At 40.2% G+C, this 19,929-nt stretch overlaps 2 protein-coding genes across 2 annotated transcripts; one reads left to right on the top strand and one right to left on the bottom strand.

Moving 5' to 3' along the window:
- The first annotated feature begins 3 nt into the window (after positions 1 to 3).
- erp44 (endoplasmic reticulum protein 44) lies at positions 4 to 9,043 on the top strand. The gene is made up of 11 exons (XM_028426306.1): positions 4 to 140; positions 2,612 to 2,684; positions 3,179 to 3,218; positions 3,469 to 3,584; positions 4,379 to 4,563; positions 4,654 to 4,769; positions 4,856 to 5,030; positions 5,249 to 5,360; positions 5,455 to 5,596; positions 6,708 to 6,810; positions 6,918 to 9,043. The coding sequence occupies exons 1-11, from the start codon at positions 81 to 83 to the stop codon at positions 7,023 to 7,025; spliced, it is 1,230 nt and encodes a 409-aa protein (XP_028282107.1). The 5' UTR covers positions 4 to 80; the 3' UTR covers positions 7,026 to 9,043.
- An 8-nt stretch (positions 9,044 to 9,051) lies between these two features.
- Positions 9,052 to 18,071, bottom strand: stx17 (syntaxin 17). The gene is made up of 7 exons (XM_028426307.1): positions 17,886 to 18,071; positions 16,943 to 17,151; positions 16,770 to 16,835; positions 14,470 to 14,796; positions 13,840 to 13,890; positions 11,924 to 12,010; positions 9,052 to 9,902 (listed from the first exon to the last, which is right to left on the bottom strand). The coding sequence occupies exons 2-7, from the start codon at positions 17,063 to 17,065 to the stop codon at positions 9,657 to 9,659; spliced, it is 900 nt and encodes a 299-aa protein (XP_028282108.1). The 5' UTR covers positions 17,066 to 17,151; positions 17,886 to 18,071; the 3' UTR covers positions 9,052 to 9,656.
- Positions 18,072 to 19,929: the final 1,858 nt, after the last annotated feature.

Raw genomic sequence — 19,929 nt, forward strand, 5'->3', positions numbered from 1 at the left:
TTCCTGCTGCAGTGAGAAGAGCGGCGTCGAGATAGACTGGAAAGACTCTACACCACCTCCTCCACTACCTACACTATACAATGAAATTGTTAGCAATACCTTACTCCCTCAGTACCCAATTCGTCACGGTTATACTGCTGGTAAGCATTCGTATCTCAGTTTTGGAATATACACTTAGCGCCAACTACAATTAGCTTCCAGAGCAAGCTAATGTTAGCTAAATTACTGCCGCTGGATAGCTAATCGAGGAGGCTCCGCTGGCATGAGACGTGGCTTTTAAAGTAGCTAAGGTGACTAGCGAGCTAACTCAACCCCTGATGGCAACGCAGATATATAGCTGGTTCATTGAGAAGGCCTTTTGACTGTGTTTCTCCTACAACTATTCGAGTCATGCAGCTGCAATGTCAACTTAGCCGTAATAGTATTGACCAACGTTTCAAGTAGTGTCAAAATTACCTATAATATATCATATACAATCGAAATGTTATTCTCAAAACATATTGTATATTAAAAGCTTTCAATAATGTCTTAAAGTTCGACTATCGCTAACTTTGTTCACGAAAGGAGTAAAGCATTCTGCTAGCATTAGCGCCATCACATATTGACTGCACTGCTGCTAGTTCCGAGAACGGTTAGTTTAGTAAATTGGATTGTTCGGTTTGTCGCTTTGATAAGACATACAAGTTGTTGTCGTACTGATGCACAAAGTTATTGTAAGAGTCTTGTGGTCTCTGTATGTGTCTCAGAATGATGCTCGCCGGTTGGTGATTTTCTCTGTTGTGGCTCATTTCTATTGGCTGCCATTCCGGAAGTAGAGCGAGCACAGTTTGGCCTGAATTGAAAACTTCAGGAACTTATGTTTTAGCTACAGAGCAGTGTTCAGAGGTCTAACCACATGAACTATGCAATTTCATACCATTATGCAGTTGAGTCATGCTGTATGCCATGAGGACTCTGTTGATATGAAAAGAGATAATACTGAAATCATATGTCTATTAAATGATTAGTCAGTTGACAGGTAGTGGTAAGATTTAAGGTGTTTGGGTTTTGGCTTTTTCTTTGGACAAAAAGGTATAAATGTGTCTTTCATTATTTTGATATTTCATTGCAATTAATAATAATCATGCAATATAGACATCATCTGCATATCACAGTAATTAAAACAGTAGTTGATGTAGCATTACAATTACATCAGGAAACAAATTAAAGCACAGTAACATATAAAACCACTGGTGTGTGAGTTCAAATGTTTGGACAGTTCAGTCTGCTTGGCAGTTAAAAGTTTGCAATGTTGATATTTATTCTCATCCTCAGCCTGTTTGAGTCAGCACTGATCACAGCAGATAAACAAGTGTTGCAAGCTTAATCAAAAGTTCCTTTATGCTTTAGAAATGAGGACTGCAGTGGAAATGGGTGACATTGTGTAAAAACACAAAACGAAAGTGTGAAAGGTTTGATATTACAGTGACATTTGCGTTGATAAAAATAGTATAGCTGTAAGAGTTCATTCAGTTGCCTGATTTTATTTGCATCTTGGTGTTTTTAGAGTGCAGTCTTCCTGAACAATGGTGTTTTTGCTCACATTACCCTGTTCTGTCAATGTCATTTTAACCCTCAAATTTTCCTCCTTGTGAATATCTTTTACACAGAACTTGGTGTTTTCTTATAATCAGAGCTGTGATTCAGTAATTTCCAGTTGTAACACCATAATTTCAACTAAAAAATGAATGCAAGATTTTTTTTCCCCAACACAAAAAGTTGGGAAATGTTAGGCCAGTTACTAAGATAATGATGATGACAACGTTGCTCTTTTTAATGTTTTTTCACACACAGATTTAGCATCAGGCAGTGCCCAAAACCTCAATGTGTTTTACAGGAATGATACTAAATAATTGTGTCAGAAAAATTTAGTCCTTGGCCCAAGAAACATGTTAAATGTTTGCTAGAATGCTATTATCTTCTGGTATTTGTTAGTAGACATTTTGTGTTTTTGAATCATGTTCTCTAATACTCACATCAGAAAAAATGTTGGTTGGTTAAAAAAGTGTGGTGTGTGCAATGTTTACAGTACTGGAAAAAATATATTGTTCATTTGATGTATTGTGCTAAAATGACCAAATTACATATTATTTTTACACATTTATTCAACAGGTTACATTTAAAAATGCAGTTGTGAGTGTACTTCATTGAAAAAGCAAGTTACACATATTATGAACTACAGTGGAAATAGACGACTTGTCCAGGGTGTACCACGCCTCTCGCCCATAGATAGCTGGAATAGACTTCACCCCCTTGTGACCCTATACAGGACAAGCTGGTTCAGAAAACGAATGAATGTGGTCTTCAGTTTCATGCAGTCATGTTTTTGTGAAAAATGCACAATACAATGATGTGTTATCTTGTAATAGATGCCATGGTGTTCATTGTTTTGCAATGATATGGTTGTGTGAAGCAGCAGCATATTGTGCTATGGTTTACAGCTTACAGTGTGAAAACTGGTGTAAAGCTCATTTAGTCTGTGCAGATTTGAATTAGCATTATGCTAGTGAACATTTGGACTCATGTCTTAAGCAGGATTTTTATGTTTAATTGCTGATCTGTGTGTCTGTAGGTGATGGGCCTCTCTACTCCTGGACAAGCAGAAATCAGCAGTCTGGACTCAGGCAACATTGATGATGTCCTAAGTAAGGCTGTATTCTTCTAAAGTGTCTTAAAATAACAACAACTAATAGAAAAGCTTTTCTTTCTTTTATTTTTAACAAGACAACATAACTGTGAGGTGGAGAGGCAACGTTCTGTTTTCCTGGATGTCTTCCAAACATATTTTCTTACTGTCTACACCCATTACTGCCTTCACACTGGAGTTCCACCTTTTATACATTTTTACAAAACAACATTTTTAAACCTCTTCGTACAGATCACTGCTAATGATAAAATAATTTCTGCTAAACTTTATAATTGGGAATGCAATTGTTCACCATGTTGTTCAGCATGTTTTCCCACCAAATATAAACACATCCATCCAACCACATCCAAAGTGCTTTCATGTTTTGTTTTTGTCCCAGTCACAAAAATTAGTTTTCTTAATTAATTTTACTTACTCACCATTATTTCTTTAATATATTATGTAACATATATAATAGGACCTTACATTTTCTGTTTCTGTGTTTCCTTGCAGATAATGCTGGGGTAGCATTAGTAAATTTTTACGCAGACTGGTGAGTGTGTTTTTTCTAACAGTCAATGGACCTCCTGTTTTGTATATCAATGATGCAGACCTTTTCTGTCGCAGCCGCAGAGTTTACTTGTTTATGTGTACACTGTTTTTTATTATCATTGACCTCTCTTTGGTTTTTATGAATAGACAAGTGTATAGTATGCTTATATATACTAAAATATAGTCAAATATTTTGAAGAAAAAAACCACAGAATGTTAACTAAGATGTTTTCTCCCATCCTAACTTACAGGTGTAGATTCAGTCAGATGCTCCATCCTATATTTGAGGAGGCATCTAATGTGGCGAGGGAGGAGTTTCCTGATACCAAGCAGGTGGTATTTGCTCGCGTTGACTGTGACCAACATTGTGAGTACTAAATACTATATATTAACATTAACATTATTAACATAAAATTGTGGCATTATGTTATTAAGTGATTACTTATATCAAATAATTTATATTATTATTTTGTTTGCTTGTTACTTAGGAGTAAAATCAAATTGTTTATTAATTTGTTTATATAAAAAGAACATTTTTTTAAAAACTAAACTGATTTTTTTTCCCTAAAGAATGAATGTATTTTTAAAAATCATAGTTACATATAGTTTTAGAATTGGTGTTTGTCGTGGTGTTTGTTTATGGTAATCACACACACCCGCACCTTCATCCGATATGCAGAAAACCAAAAAGGCTCACACACATACGCTCTTACTATATTTAATGCACATAATGTACACATAGATTCCCCGCACACCAAAGCTCAGACACATAAACCGTCAGCCTCAGCCTTTTGAGATAAAGCAAATTAAAGAGAATTATTGATGACCTGCAAACTGTTTGAAGACTAATGACAAAACTGCTGCTTCCTGTGAAGACTGGAGGCTTAGAGACACCCCACAGGGAGATTGACACCTGCCACACATACACACACACACTCATTCACTGTGTGCAGAGAGAATATTTACTCTTGGTGGGGGGGCTGCTTTCATGTGGGAGATCAGAGCTCCAAGGTGACTGAAGGCAGTGTTTTCAGACCGAGGTTTAACTGCTGTCCCTGTCGCTGCTCTGCTCCTCATCCACCCATCCCCATGTGTTTTTACTCCGCTTCTTGCTCTTCATCAATTGATTTGTCTTTCTTTGCTTAACTTCTTTGTGCATAGCGGACATAGCTCAGCGTTACCGCATCACCAAGTATCCGACACTGAAGTTGTTCCGCAATGGGATGATGATGAAGAGGGAGTACAGGGGTCAGAGGTCAGTAGCAGCCATTGCAGACTTCATTCGCCAGCAGAAGGTCGACCCAGTAAAAGAAATACACTCAATGGAGGAGGTTCGCACTCTGGATGTAAGTGGCACATACACTTAGGTTTTAACACAGTACAATAAAACGGCATCAGTTCTTCATTTAGCTCTTGTTTTCCTTTATAATTGACAGAGGAGCAAGAGGAACATCATAGGTTACTTTGACAAAAGGGATTCTGATAACTACCACACATATGAAAAAGTTGCCAACATCCTTCGAGATGACTGCACATTCTTGGCTGCCTTTGGGTGAGATGTTACTCCATAGTTAGATGCACATTTTATTAGTGTTATGGTCACGGTGTCAGTATTATATTGTTCTGTAACCCTTACAGTGTGGTATCTGAGTCAGAGCGCTTCAGCGGAGACAATGTGATCTACAAACCTGTGGGGGAGAGTATTCCTGACATGGTCTACCTCGGCTCACTCACCAACTTTGACTTGACATATGCTTGGGCCCAAGACAAATGTGTGCCTCTGGTTAGGGAGATCACCTTTGAAAATGGAGAGGTTTGTTGCCTGCTTTGCGAATGGGGCATTGTACCCTTTATGTTTATTATGACACTTTGCTTTGATTTTTGCTTAATAAATGTTGTTGAAATATTGGATATATAAACATGCACATGTTGATGTACATGTGTGTGTTTACACTGAAAAACATCCTGGAGGCTTCATCTCCATACGTATTCCATCCGTGACTCCATCTATCTTTGATGCTTTGTTTTTAGGAGCTGACTGAAGAAGGAATCCCTTTTCTCATCTTGTTCCATATTAAAGAAGACACAGAGAGCTTAGAGAAGTTCCAGCATGAGGTAGCTCGCCAGCTCATCAGCGAGAAAGGTGAGCTTGCATGTTTGTGGCATTGTGTTGGTCTCAGGAATGTGATTTTTTTTTTTAAATATTTGGCTCTTAAAAAACAACCGTTTATCCTTAGGGTCTATAAACTTCCTTCATGCGGACTGCGATAAGTTCCGGCATCCTCTGCTTCATATCCAGAAAACTCCAGCTGACTGTCCTGTTATTGCAATAGACTCATTCAGACACATGTATGTCTTCCCTGACTTCAAAGACCTCAAGTAAGTACCATGATTTTCTCTGTGAGGTCCTTGTTTAGCGTGCATCTTGTATGCTCCAAATCTGTGTGGTAATTCAAACAGGACAGGCATAAGACAATATACAAATATGAAAAAAATAATGTAGACATATGCCTATAATTGTTTTCACACAAAAAGAAATGGACAAATATAAATGAAACCGTTTACATGAAATTCATACATCCAGGATCACTTGTGTGAAGTATGCAGGATTCCTTAAGGTATTTTCAGAGAATTATTGCTTGTTACCAAGAAGCTAAATGATATATTATTCACCTGTTTTTGTAATTATTCATAATGAGATCTGATCTTCATAAAATAAAGTCAGATTTGGACATGCACACACACAACATAATCCATTGTGTGCACTCAACACCAGACAAATGTCACACCTTCTAAAATCTGTCCTTTATGAATGGGCCAGGACACTGGAGCTAATGTGACATGATTTGGCACGTGCAATAAGTGCTAAACTAATCCAATCTAATCTAATTTAATCTTATTTATTCTGCCCCCCACCACTCTGCCTCCCCCTATCCCCAATCAGAGTCTGATCAGATAGACAGAAGCCCCGAGGACTGACTAGCCCTCCACAACCTAATTACATCCCATCACCATTGCATGTGGCACACAGCTTGTAATTACATTACCACAGTATATGTTATATATATTTATACATATGTGTGTGTCACAAGGTTAGTTGTGACTGGGGACCAGCAATGCCTGATATGACAGCAGCTCACGACCTGTCGTTAATAAGAACTCTTCACAGGACAGCGCTGATATGGATCAATGCTGCCTGATGACATGTCCACAGGGACTGTTGTCCTCTGCTGCAGCCACGAGTTGTTCAGGTTCATTTAAATGGTTCGTTCTGACCTGCTCTGTAGTTGGATCAGGTCTGTCCTCACTGTTGGATTTTGTGTGTAGGAATGCCTGAACAAATGAGGTCTGACAGTGTAGACCTTTAATCTGCTAATCGTTAACTCGGAAAGAGTTGCAATAAGAGTTTTTGACAGGCTTGCGCAGTAAAAAGAGCCTACGCAAAACTTCTTCTTGGTGGATGTCTGACATGTATTTCTGTTTTCTCTAGCATCCCAGGCAAACTGAGACAGTTTGTTTTGGACCTTCACTCTGGTAAGCTTCACAGAGAGTTCCACCACGGCCCTGACCCCACAGACAGCACACCTGGACAGGTCAGTCAGCAGCGCCAGTGTGCACTTGAGTGAAACTTCTGCCTTACTTACTTCTGCCAATGTAAAATTTGGCCCTTCTTTTTTAATCTGACTTTTTGCCCTTTTAGATTGAAATGGGTGGAGAAGTGGCAAGCAGTCCTCCAGAGAGCTCTTTCCAGAAACTGGCACCTAGTGAGACTCGCTACACCATCCTACGGGACCGCGACGAGCTGTGACCTAAACTGCCTCCCAGTGATCCTGTGACTCAATGCCACACCCGGGGGTCAGGGAGGGGGTTAGGGTTGGGACAGGCCAGCGGGACAGAACAGCAACACCCAACACCCTTACTGAAGAAAAAGAGAAGAAGTGGAAGGACGACAATGAAGAGGAAACAGGAGGTGAAAGGAACAGGAAGAGAGTGCAGTCCATGACACAACCATGTTGGAATAACCTTTATTTTCATAAGTCTTTCACATACAATTTTTATTTTGAATTAAAAGGAAGAGGGATAAAGAAGGAAATGTGTGTGGGCAGGGGGTTTGGGGCATTAGAACATCAAGCGATTTTACTTTTATGTTTTTGGAGGTTGTAAATATGTTTGTGCTATATTGGAATCTCAATGTTCTAAATTAAATGCAGAGTTTTCTTTATTTTATTCCCTTTCTTTTTCATCACCCTGCTTTGTGGTGGGGGAAAAAAACAGTTTTTTCACTCCAGTTGTACGGTTCTTATCTGTGGGTAGTCCAGTTCAGCCTGACTGATAGGAGATGCTTGTTTAGTCTCACTGACCTCATGGCTGTATCTTATTATGACCAACTCTCTAGTCTAATTCATTTTGTATAGCACAAGTTATAACGGTATGCCTGTTTGAAGTAGCTTTTTCTCCATATCTTCTCTACATATACAGAAGGAATTGAATAACATTTAGGGGTAGCATCATTTCATACCATGGGTTGAGCCAGAAGATAAAGAGACTGAGCTACTCCAGCCTTTTGAGATGCACCCCTTCTCTCCCTGAAATGGCTCGTGCCATAGTTAAAGATTATGATGTCTCTTATAATATTTGTAAAAACAGGATCTTTTTATGTTTTACTTTTTTACAACATTGTGCCATGGTGGATGTAATTGTTTTTTGTCACCAATCAACAGAAAATACAGTAATGATCATGTAGACAGCTTTTCATGTGGTATAAGTCTTAGTACAGCACAGCACCAAACATACCGCCCCCATCACGAAGCCTGGTGGTGGCAGCATCATGCTGTGTGGAAGCTTCTCTCTTGCAGGCACTGGACAGCCTGTGACGCAGAGAGAGGGTCACATACATCAAGCCGAGAGAAACACTTAATTTTGGCCTTGTTCTGGATTAGCAAAATCAATGTCCATATTTACCGTAAGTCTAATCCAGATTTGTTAGCATGATTGTTTCCTGATTTGTAATTGTGACAAAGCAAAGAGGAGCTGTAGTGAGCAACACTGTGACAGCATAGGTGCATAGGTTCAAGACTGAAGTTGCTGCCAAATGAGAATTGGCTGCAGTTAACAGACCTGTTAAGACAATGCTTGTCTAATGGAGGACAGGCTGTATGCTGATGTTTGAACTTCTAAAAGCCGGTTAAATTTCTATCTAAGATCAGTCTAGAAATCTGATTTAATGTTGAGTTTTGTTCTGTTGATCAGTGTCTAAAAATTGAATTAAATCCACAGGCGTAACACGGTAAAATGTTAAAAGGTCAAAGGGGACTGGGTACGTTTTATGGGCATTGTATTGCCATAGCACCTCTGAGTTGTGTGTCTGGGACTCAGAATTGAGGGGAAAATATATTGAAATGGTGAAGTTTAGCATCATCATGAATTTATGAAAATGGCTGTTTGCTGTTAGCTGTCGTTAAATGTGTTATCATCGCAGGGGCAGGTGATATTTTAAAAGGCAGAAAGTACGAGTCATAAATGGTGGAAATTAAGTCTGCCGCTTTATACAAGTTCTCTTTAAAAAAAAAAAAGGTTAGAGTCTTTCTATGTCTTTGAGATTTTGGTACTGGTCTAGATACCTAACAACATGGGACCCATTGCTAAATTTGTACTGTGCGTCTTGCCCTTCCATAGAGGCCAACAGATCCCTGCATAGTGACATATCAACCCACATACAGAGCAATGACAGGAGATTGGGGGGGTGATGCCATTTCTAAATCATACATCTCAGAGGGGAAGAAAAGTAAAAAAATGAAAGAAGTAAATTAAAAACCATTTTACAGATCGCTGTGTCTGATGATTTGTGTTCTTGTCTGAACTGTTATTTATTGTCATTGTTAATCCAAAGAATTACAGTCCCAAGAAGAAACACTTTATTTGTAGCGTTGCAGTCCTTACATGGCAGGTTTATACTGTTTGCTCCAGTCCCTGAAGTGATCTGAACAATGGCACTTTGGCACTTTTGGTGCAATCTTGCTGCATTAACATACAATATAATTTATAAAGTCTAAAGCAATGACACAGACATTTCATTTTTTCTCCATGTAAAGGAGGCATGACCAGTGTAAACCACATTAATATGATCTGTCAGTTGAAGAAACGTCAGCTCTTGTCATTGATTTGTCAGAATGGTTGAAGCTGTTGGTTGCAAACATTTCTTTAGTAAAGAGATGTCATGCTGTATGACCTCACACTAAGAATAAAAAGATGTCATAAAATGTCCTTACAGAAACACTGTGCACCTGAACAAGTAAGGCAGTCATTACACAGTGCTTAGTGACGCTTAACAATGTCACCTAACATTGAGTCTTTTTGAGGCTCAACACCATCAGAAGTGTTGTTTGCACTTTGGATTGGTTTGCCAGCACAGCAGCTGTATATTCTAGGAGCTGATGGCTCACTTGTCCTTGTTCGGCTCTTCTTCAGCTGGCGGTGGTGCTGTGAGCTGTTTCATCTGCAGGTCCACCTGGGCTTGGCGGTGCTTCTGGACCAGGTTACCACCTGCAAACCCCAGAGCGCCTCCGCCCAGAGCAGCAGCCACCCCTGCAACTTTGAACCCAGCCAGCAGGCCAAGTGGACCTCCTAATACACCGCCCAGCAGCGCCCCAGCAACCGGCAACACTGCCAACTTATAGCCCACTGCCTGAGGAGACAGGAGGAAGAGATATATTCTAGTTTAATTTAACACACACACACCTTTGGAGGCATTAGCACTTTGTGGCTTCAAGACAGTCTGCGATAGAGTTAGAATGTGTCTATCCTTTCATGATCACACATCAACCTGCGGAGGAAGGAAGGGGGGAGAAAGACACAAACAAGCATGCATGTGTAAATGTAAACCGACACTTCCACAGCTGCATCAAAGCATTTTCATTATCTTCATTTAGGAGAAATCAGAGAGATGTGGCCTGTGTGTTATTACAGCTGTTATCATCAGAGTGGAAGGTGCTCTTTGCTGATGGCAATTAATGACTGATTCCCTGACCATCTTCAAAAACACACACACACACACACACACACACACACATGCCTGCGCACACACACACACACACACACACACACACACACACACTTGATTAACACTTCACCATTAAATTAATCTAGTTCAAAAGCTAGTATTGCTGGTCCCCACCCCTGTGGCAGTTGAGGGAATTTTAATTTCATCTGAGCTGAGTTAAAAGGACTCTGGGTACAGGTTATGGACGATGGAGGAAGTGTGGATGTTGTGCGTCTGTGTGTCTGTAATGCTGTTTGACCTGATGACAGATTACAAGCTTTCAAACATGTTAAAACATCTGACATGCTTCTCATCTGTTTTATCTCTCCACACCCCTCATCTAATGTGCAGCCTGGTGACCTTACAGAGAGGTCAGCCTTTGTTTGTCCTCCTGTTTTGCCAAGGTGCATTTAAATAAACCATTAAAATATGATTTATTAACACCTATTATGAGTATAGTTGAGTATTGCTCAAATAGTTACCACATAGGTAGATTGACTTTTATGTTTTTGATGTTTTAGCTGAGGTACATGGAATGTCCTTAAGACAGACCTTCAGAAAATTAATCACCTGTTTTGATAAGTAATGCATCGTTTAAAAATCAAGTCATAATTAAGGAAAAAATGTCAAACATTGCCTTATTTCCACTTAACAAATCAGAGGGAGGGGTTGCTTTTCTTTGTAACATGTCACATTCAATTGAATATCCTTTGGTTTTAGATTAAAATAAGCATCACCTTAGGCCCTGTAAGGTCATGTTATATACGGCAGACATTTTTTGTTGGCATTTTACCACACAAAAACATACAATTAATTAATTTGTTAAAATTAACAAAATCAGAAAATTTATCAGTGGTTTGCCATTCCTGCAATATTTTCATTACTGATCTACATAAAAACGTTTACATATGCTATTTAAGAGTACCATGTAATCCAAGCAGTGCTTCTAGCTGTGTAGATGTTAGGGACGTGTCTTTTTTCAAGGCCTTTAGCACCACAAAAGAAATGTAACCCAACACCAGCATCGGGGGGAGGCGGAAAAATCTCCAGGATAAATCTGTGTCTACATCACTGCTAGGTGTACATTTACAGGACTGAATCAGTCATCATCAGCTTTATTTTATTATCCAATTACTCCACATTGATTTTATTTCGGTAGTTTGAGTGTTTGAGTCCTGTTTTATAAATTACTGTCAAAAATGGTTTGGCTGGTGTGAAGTTTGAGAAAAACAGGTGATTCATACTGAGTATTACAGAGAAAAAGTTCAACATTTCAAGTGTGTAATATGTGTGAAGGGCACTGAGTCGTCTTCTGACTTACACCTCAGCACAGTGTAAGCTGAGTGCACTGAATTGACAATGCTGCTCCTGAAAAAAAACTATTAAACAGTCATTTAAACCTCTCCTCGACACACACAAACACATAGACCGACCCTCTCTTGTCATCCCTCTCATCCTACCTCTCTATCGCTCTTCCTCCCCTCCACTTGTCTCTATCCCTCTCCTCTCTCTATTTCCTTAATTGCAGCTTTCCTACGTATTCGAATGGATCAATAAGGACAAACGCTGTGGAATGGCTGGGAGGCAAAGTGCCATCGATCTCCTCATCTCCCAAACACCACACACACACACACACATCAGATCATCAGGATACACACTATACACACCTTCCCCAGGCTCTTGGTCCCCTCCTCCACGTTGGTAGCGGCTGTGTTGATGTTGTCCTCTATGCTGTCAATCTTCTCCTGCTGGGACTGATGCATGGGGGTTAGACACAGACAAACACAAATTAACACATATTAACACACACACACACACACACACACAGTCCAGTGAAATATACACACAGGTGAAAAAGCAACCACCTGTTGTGTACCAAGTTTTTTTTATACCTATCCAAATTCTGCTCCACCTCAATATTGGAGTTGTGTGTGCAGGGTGGGGTCATGTGTGTGTGTGTGTGTCATTGTGTAGATCTCATGAAATATTCAGAGTGGCAGCTGTCTCTCTCCATGTGAGGGTTGGATGGACACAGTGACCACACAACACCCCGAACACTTTTCTCCTTCTCTCATCCACTTCTCTTCTCTTTTTTCTTTCACATCTTCATTTTGTATTTAAACACATTCAGCTATGTTTTTACCACTTATATACAACCTATGGCACTTTATTCAGACTTACAGATCTTGCAGTTTGACCAAGACTCATATATCACTACAATAATCGGGTCAAACCTTTAACAGTGGAGATGAGAAAACAATTCATGTTTTGTATGCCTTTTGTGATGATGGACCAAATATTTCAGATTACAGCTCATTTGATTTACAGTATTTCAGGTCATGTCCATTTCTGTCCCTCACTGACTGGTCAACTGTTGAATGATGCCCCAAAACTTGTTGAGGATGAAAATGTACAACATTAACCAGAATGTTTTGGTTAGGAATCTTCGCTCAAAGATGCGGAAACACAAAGAGGGTGCATTAAGAGCTGTGCTAATAGTATGAAATGAAATACACTTCCTGTCCCCTAAGGAGGCGAGGTGTAAGGTATTGTGAAGACCACTGGGATAGATAAAAGTAGGCTGATTTGTGCATTATACTGTATTATGTAATGCACAAATAAGTGAGCCTATTTGTTAGTCAATGAACGAGCTGTTTGGCAAACTAAACATGCAACACTACCATAGTTGATTCCATTCAGTAGCTGTTGGTTCAGAAAATGTAACACAACTTGGGCAAGGTCCAGCCCCACTACTGTTGAATTTGACAGATTACTAGACAATTATATCCTGCATGTGTCAGATTTATCCTTAGTGAGACGTGCAAGAAAAATATATATATAAAAAACGCAGATAAGCAGAAAGCACACAAACATTGGAACAGCTTCTAATGTGACGCATCTACAGACACAAAGACACAACCCCACACTCACACTTGCTCAGTATTTCCACTGTGGCTGAGCGCTGGAATATTACTCCCCTAACGGCCTCTTTTACCCTTGAGACACCACAACATGTCTATGCTCTTTCTGCCACCCCCAACCCCCACCCATACCGCTGTCTGTTTTTTTTCGCCCTAAATACGTCTTCACTCTCACTCTCTCTTTCTGTTAATCTCTCCTTCACTCAGCCTCCCTGCTTCTCTCCCTCCATCCCTGAGGATAGAGTGATAATCTGAGCCGTCTGTTCTCCACCTGCTCCGATGTATCCCTTGTTTCCCTCCTCTCCCCCTGTGACAACCTGCCGTCCTCCCCCAAATCCTCCCACCCTTCCTCTCTTTCTCTTCCTCTCTCTATCTCTGTCTCATCTACTCCTCACTCTCTCCTCTTGCCTCAGTGGAGGGCCTCTGGGGCCCCAGCAGTACTCCTGAGCTGATCTATGTAACCTCGTCTCTGAGGAGCCTCACCAGGCAACACAAGCTCACACTGGTCAAACACACACCACTTCCTGGAGACGCTATAGGCAAACGGCCCCCTGTCACATTGTTTTTGTTCACAGGGTTCACTCTGCACACATGTAGATAGAGAACATCGAATAATAGAGCAGTGAAATGTGAAAGCAGACAAGGTGAGAGTTTGTACTCACATGGACAAGCAGAGAGAACTCTGTCACCATACCACACAGCTCCTTCAGACCCTGACATCAGGAAAAAAAGCATTTTTCATTATCGCTCAAATTTTTAGTCCACTTTATGTTTTGTCCATGAATTTTAAATCAAAGTTGGACTTTTGTTTTATAATTTTTTAAAGGGTCAGGTAAATACAAACATAACAAATGTAGCTTCTGGTTGGTTATAATGTTCATGCTGACTTCCTGTCACTGACCCATTGTCAATGGCATTCGTTAACGACTGTGCTGTGAAGACGGTCTGTTGGTCTCTCCTCTCTGACTATAGAAAACCATTGAACAGCTTGTTGCAGGTGATACCTATTATTTGTTGAATTTTAACATTAGCTCATGTGTGTCAATATTTCCAGTCAGCCTATTGACTGGTGAATGGATTATTTTGTTTACTGTGATTAAAGCATGCATAATAATGCTAAAATAATCCAATGACTTCCTTTTTGTGTAAACTTACTACTGGAAACTCTGACAAAGGTGTGAAGAATATGCCATACACTTTTATTTACATACTAAAAATGGCATCTACACAACCAATAAACATTCTAATAGTACAAATATTATTTGCCAGTATAATGATGCAGCAATGCATACCTCTTCCAGGTTATCCCAGGACTCAGCTGCACTCTGATCAGCGGGGATTTCTGGAAGGTGGAGCTGAATTTGTCTGCCAGACACTGGTTCTTCACCCTCATTGTCATCGCTGTTGCAGCTACTGGATACACAGCTGGATGGCTGAGTGGCAGGTGGCGATGCTGGCGAGGGCTGAAGCACGGGGTTAGAGTGCAAAAGCAGGAAGTCTCGTGCAGCGGCTGATGCCCTGTCTCTGACTGGCTTGACAAATGCTTCCAGTGCAGCAGCGTCCTCAGCACGGACCCGGCTGCACAGTTTCTCCATCTCTCTGATGTTAGCTCTTAGTTGCTGCAGAGAGAACAGAAACAGTGTAATGATTTTAGATGATGACAAACACACAAATGCAGCTGTCACCACAATAATGTGGAAGGTAGATAAAAAGCTGTAAACAATATATAGTAGATGATTAAATAAAAAATGATACTAAAATATAAATTCGGCCTGAAAATTCAGAACATCCAGCCTATATACTGACCAAGTAATGTGTATGTGTGTGTGAAGGTGGGGGCTTAATAAGGTTTAGATATGTGACTGGGGAACACAAGAGGTGCCCTGAGGGTGACAGGAGGATTACATCCCAGCCATCAGCCCTCCAGGCCGCAGCACGACCTGGGCTCAGGGGGTCAACATGCTGCCGATAACACATTCAGCTAATTACACAACATGAATAAACATACGTTTATACACTCATCCTCACATGCATAAACCTCAAAAACACACTGATTAACACAGAGGCAATCAGGTCAGGCACCTGTCAGCCAGTAAATGAAGCGTTACCATAGGTAGCTCCAACACACACACACAGACCAACTCAAGCACATACTTATAGTAGATGTTTTTGATAAAACAGTATGCAGTCCTGTTTCACAATGTTTGCTGCAGCTGCTGAAGTAATGGTGGGTGTACTGAGTTTGCTTGTGCCTATCTATTGGGTGTTAGCTCCACACTAGGCTAATGGACGTACATGTCAGTAATGCAGGGAAGAGACTGCAGTCTGTCTTTCTGGCAGGATGTAGATTAAGACAGATAGATAAAAAGGAATGAACACAAAGGGGGATTAAACATTTAAAAATGTAATCAGATAGATAAAGAAAAGCGCATTTCATCCTGTATACCTACGTATATCTATGGAACACACACATATATACCCACAAATGCACACACATATACCCACATTTAATACAGGGCAGACAAACCCCTACTCTGGATTAACACTATGAAGACATGGGAAAGCACTCTGCATGCACCCCTGAGGTTTGCAGGGTAATGGTGAGAGGATAGGTGTATGCCTGTCTGGAGTTATTTCACCTTCAGAGACATGGTGGCTTCTAGGCAACAACATCCTCTGAGGCATTTCACACCCACCATGTGAACAAGTACACAAATGCTCACCACACACACACATATACACACTTGAGGTTTGGTAGTGGTTCCTTTCTTGCCCTGATTTTTGGGAGGGAGAAAGACTGAATATTTCTCCAGTTTAGTTGGAAATAACTGCTTCAATTTTTTGTGTTGGTGTATGGTGTATTAATTATTGATGATTTAGATTTATTATATTGTTTACAACCATATTTCATTGCTCTCCTTAATAGATGGAGCTGCTTATGTTTCAGGGGAACTCCTTTATTTGTCATCACATGAGCTAGTAATGTAATAACAACTGGTAATGAATTAGAGAAGATTTGGGTCAAATAACAAACTAAAACTTCTCCCTGAAATCAGAGAGCTCTGTCTGTTAAGAACGGCTACAAGGTGTGGCTAAAAAATGAAATAGTGTGTGTGTGTCAATTGTTTTGTTTTGTTTTTTTGCTTTTATTAACAACAACTATACCAAAGAAAACAAAATTAACTTTATTATCATCTTGTATGGTTCATTTAGAGATTTAGAGATCAGCTCAAATGGGTTCTAAAACAGATGGCCAACAGTTTTTCCTTCACTCTGGCAGCACCACACAAACCATGTCTGGACCTAACTGGATAAAGACACGAGCTTCTGCTCTGTAACTGGTCTCAACTTTTGATCCTTAAACCCGAATAACATAATCATCATAAATCAGGACTTGTCAAGGTCCTTCTGAGTCCAAATTTAGGACGTCATGTGGTTCAAACAATTTGAGACAAAAAATACACTATGCAGAGGGAGAATTATGCATGCTCAGAAATTTAAAGAGGTGGTGATTCACATCGATCTCTAAACAACTCTTACATTCTCTGAATGCACACACATCTCCGCTTTCGTGTTCAGTAGTACCCTTTACCTGCACAGTTCTGCTGGCATTAATATGCTCCTGATGAAGCCGGTCCCATTGCTGGCTACGTTGGTACTGTGAACATGAAAGAAAAAAGTATCACTTATTTATCTCTGGACTAAAAAAAACAACATTTTTATGTAAGTATGTGATCCTGTGTCCGGCCAGATTTCTGCCGTCACCTTCAGTATGTTATTGTGGTGCTTCTGCAGTCTCTCCAGGTCCGTGGGTAGAGCCACTTTAATGAACTTGTGGATTGGTGCCTCCAGGCGCCTCAGTGTCAGCTTGTTGCCTTCCTCTGCCATGTGTCCTGCTGACTGCCCACAGCCAACACCTCTGTGCTACTTCGATGGTGCACCTGCTCAGCTTTATCTCACTGCGCCCACAGACACTGTAAATACCAGCAGAGTATGATTTTAATAAATACATAAATTAAATTAATAAACTCTGTGACACATGCAAGACTGCCCACACATCTAAAACTGGCACATAAGTAAGATTAGTGAATATGTTTTTTTTTGCCAATACATACCGTTAGTGCAAAGAAAGACTGAAACTTTCATGATATTCTGACTTTTTCTGTTATTCATGTTAAAATCATTTGATTAAGAAAATTAATCAATACATTTGATAACGGGAGTGGAAAAGCCAATTAGAAAAGATGAGTGATGACAAAAAAAACTCTTTAAAGTCTGAAAATTAAAACCTGGCTAATGAATATTTGAACAGTTACATAGTTCGCTTTTGGGCTCTGGAGATCACCATTTCCAGGGGGTTTCTAGACTAAAATGTAAACAACTGATGGGTATAACACTATACAGTCAGTTCTGGGTTATTGGTAAAAGAAAATATCGACTAAAGTTCAGAGTCTGGTCATATCTTTGTCTCATTAAGTCTAAACAGAAAGTGAAATTACGTTAACTTTGGCAACAGCGGTTCAATGGTTACGCTAAATGAGGGAACATTACTTTAGCAGGTGGCTAGCTACGAAAGCTAACAGATTTGTGAGTGGTTATTAGCAAACGCATTCGATGGAGACATCTGCTAACTCACTACGTCATCCAGGAGATACTGAAAAATCAGCCCACTGCTAAACATAACTTAAAAATTCACGGCCACACTTACCACTGAAAATACAGCTCGGCAGTGTTATTTATATTCACAAAAGACTGGTGTGAGCTTCCATGATGTTGAGAACATTAACGTTTGACTACATTTGTCATTTTTAGACAGCTCTTTCGTTTTAGTTTCGGACAGTTTAGTTGTTTGTAAACAACTCTCTTCCCAGTGCGTCTGCGAATAGATTCCGGCCTAAACCAAGCACCCGCAGCACATTGTGTTCCTCTTCGTTGTGGTTCCGTACAATGTTCCGAACCTAAACTGCAGTAACTACAAAGCAGTTGGCAACTTAATAGCCTTAATAAACACAACCTACACACGCATCACATTCAAACTTTAAAATTTGTAGACACCACTTTATAAAAGTGAATAATATTTAGTTCCGCCAATGAAGGAGCAGGGTCATTGAGGACATACGATGACATAACATACACGTAATCTACTGGAGCTGTACCTGCTGCATATAGACCTTTATAAATACTGGGTGAATTTTGCTTATACAAAACAGAAATATTTTGTGGCCAGGTGGCATTTGAAGTGTGTGCCGTTTTTGTTTGGTGTCTTTGGACTTTACAACCTCAAAATTTCCAAAGGGCCACACCGCCCGGCTATTTGGGCACTTTTTTCAGCGTGCAAAAAAAGTATGAAAGTGGTCTACTAATGTAATGCATGTGACCTTTAAAAATAGTTGTGTCTATGACAGCTTGACATGAATGTGCTAAAATACCAGGAAGTGGCAAAAATATTCAGAGATGTAAACAGAACACAGTCCTCATTACATGATAAATAAAAGTTACAATGATCTCACAACAATTAGTAATTTCTGCAAATGTTTTTGTGTTTTGTCATTTCCACAAAACTCACAGTTGGCTGTATGTGTAAACAGAACTGATTGTGTGGAAAGAAACATTTAGTGTGATATATTTGTCTGAGTTGTGTTTGGAAGACAGATAACTGGGGTTCCCCCTCCTCTACTCTGAGTTCAGCCTGTGTGAGTGGGTCTATTGCATGTTTCCACTTCTCTTCTTCACCACCTTTTACCTTTGACATTTAGGCCAACCCCCCACACACTCTTCCCTCAGCGGATGCTCCATGCGAGGGGCCACAGTAAAACACACAGTCCCCAGCTACAGGGGATTTCCCCTGGTGCTGTACACATGTTGTGATTATGCATGTGTTTGTGTGCCTCTATTTCTGCGTGTCTGTCCACTTTCAGGGGACTCCCAGAGTTGCAGACTGAAGAGGAGGAACAAAGCTGAGAGTGAAAGTCTGAACAGCAAATCATCACAAAATCTTTGTGATTCTGATTCTGTGTTTGTATGTAAAAAAAAAAAAAAACAGAGAGAGGAGAGAGATTATTACCCCTGATGTGGGGGACATAAATTGTGAGGGTGTTTTTGGGATCAAAAAGCAAGTCTCCAAAATGTAAATCTTTCCGGTTTATGACTTATTATTAACTGCGGGCTGATAATGGTTCTGGTTGGGTTAAGAGTTCAGGAAATGAATGTAAGTCACTGTTATGTCCTCTGAAGTGATGGAAACATGACTGTGTGTGAGTGTGTGAGGCCCAGGAGGACTCAGGTGCCATTTGTTTCAGTCTAATCCGGGAAGTTTGACAGCAGGAGAGGAAGCCAGCAGGGATCTCCGTTCACTTCTTACCTCCTGAATCTTACTGTTTTTATAGCAGGTGTGATTAGTGCATCCTGATGCCTCAGTGGATGCTGGCCCTGTTTTCACAGCAGACATCTTGACATGTCGTGGTAGGAGAGGCATCGGTGTTACTAATAACATTAGTGATGGCTCTGTTTCTATGCAGGTGTCACAGTCAGGCTGCACCGTGACAGTGAGGCATCATGCACAGATCCAGGAAGCCCAAACCGAAGCAGCTAAATGGAGCATCACTCAGTGATAATTTGGATTATTTACAGATTGGGATAATCTGCTGTGACATGTCACTGTCATCTGAAAACAGCCACTTCATCAAATGTCAACAGTATAGCCGGCACTGCAGACACAGGTTTTATTTTCCTGTTAATTTATTCCACAGCCT

Source organism: Parambassis ranga, chromosome 16 (genome assembly GCF_900634625.1).
Source record: "Parambassis ranga chromosome 16, fParRan2.1, whole genome shotgun sequence".
In the NCBI taxonomy this organism is placed as follows: domain Eukaryota; kingdom Metazoa; phylum Chordata; class Actinopteri; family Ambassidae; genus Parambassis; species Parambassis ranga.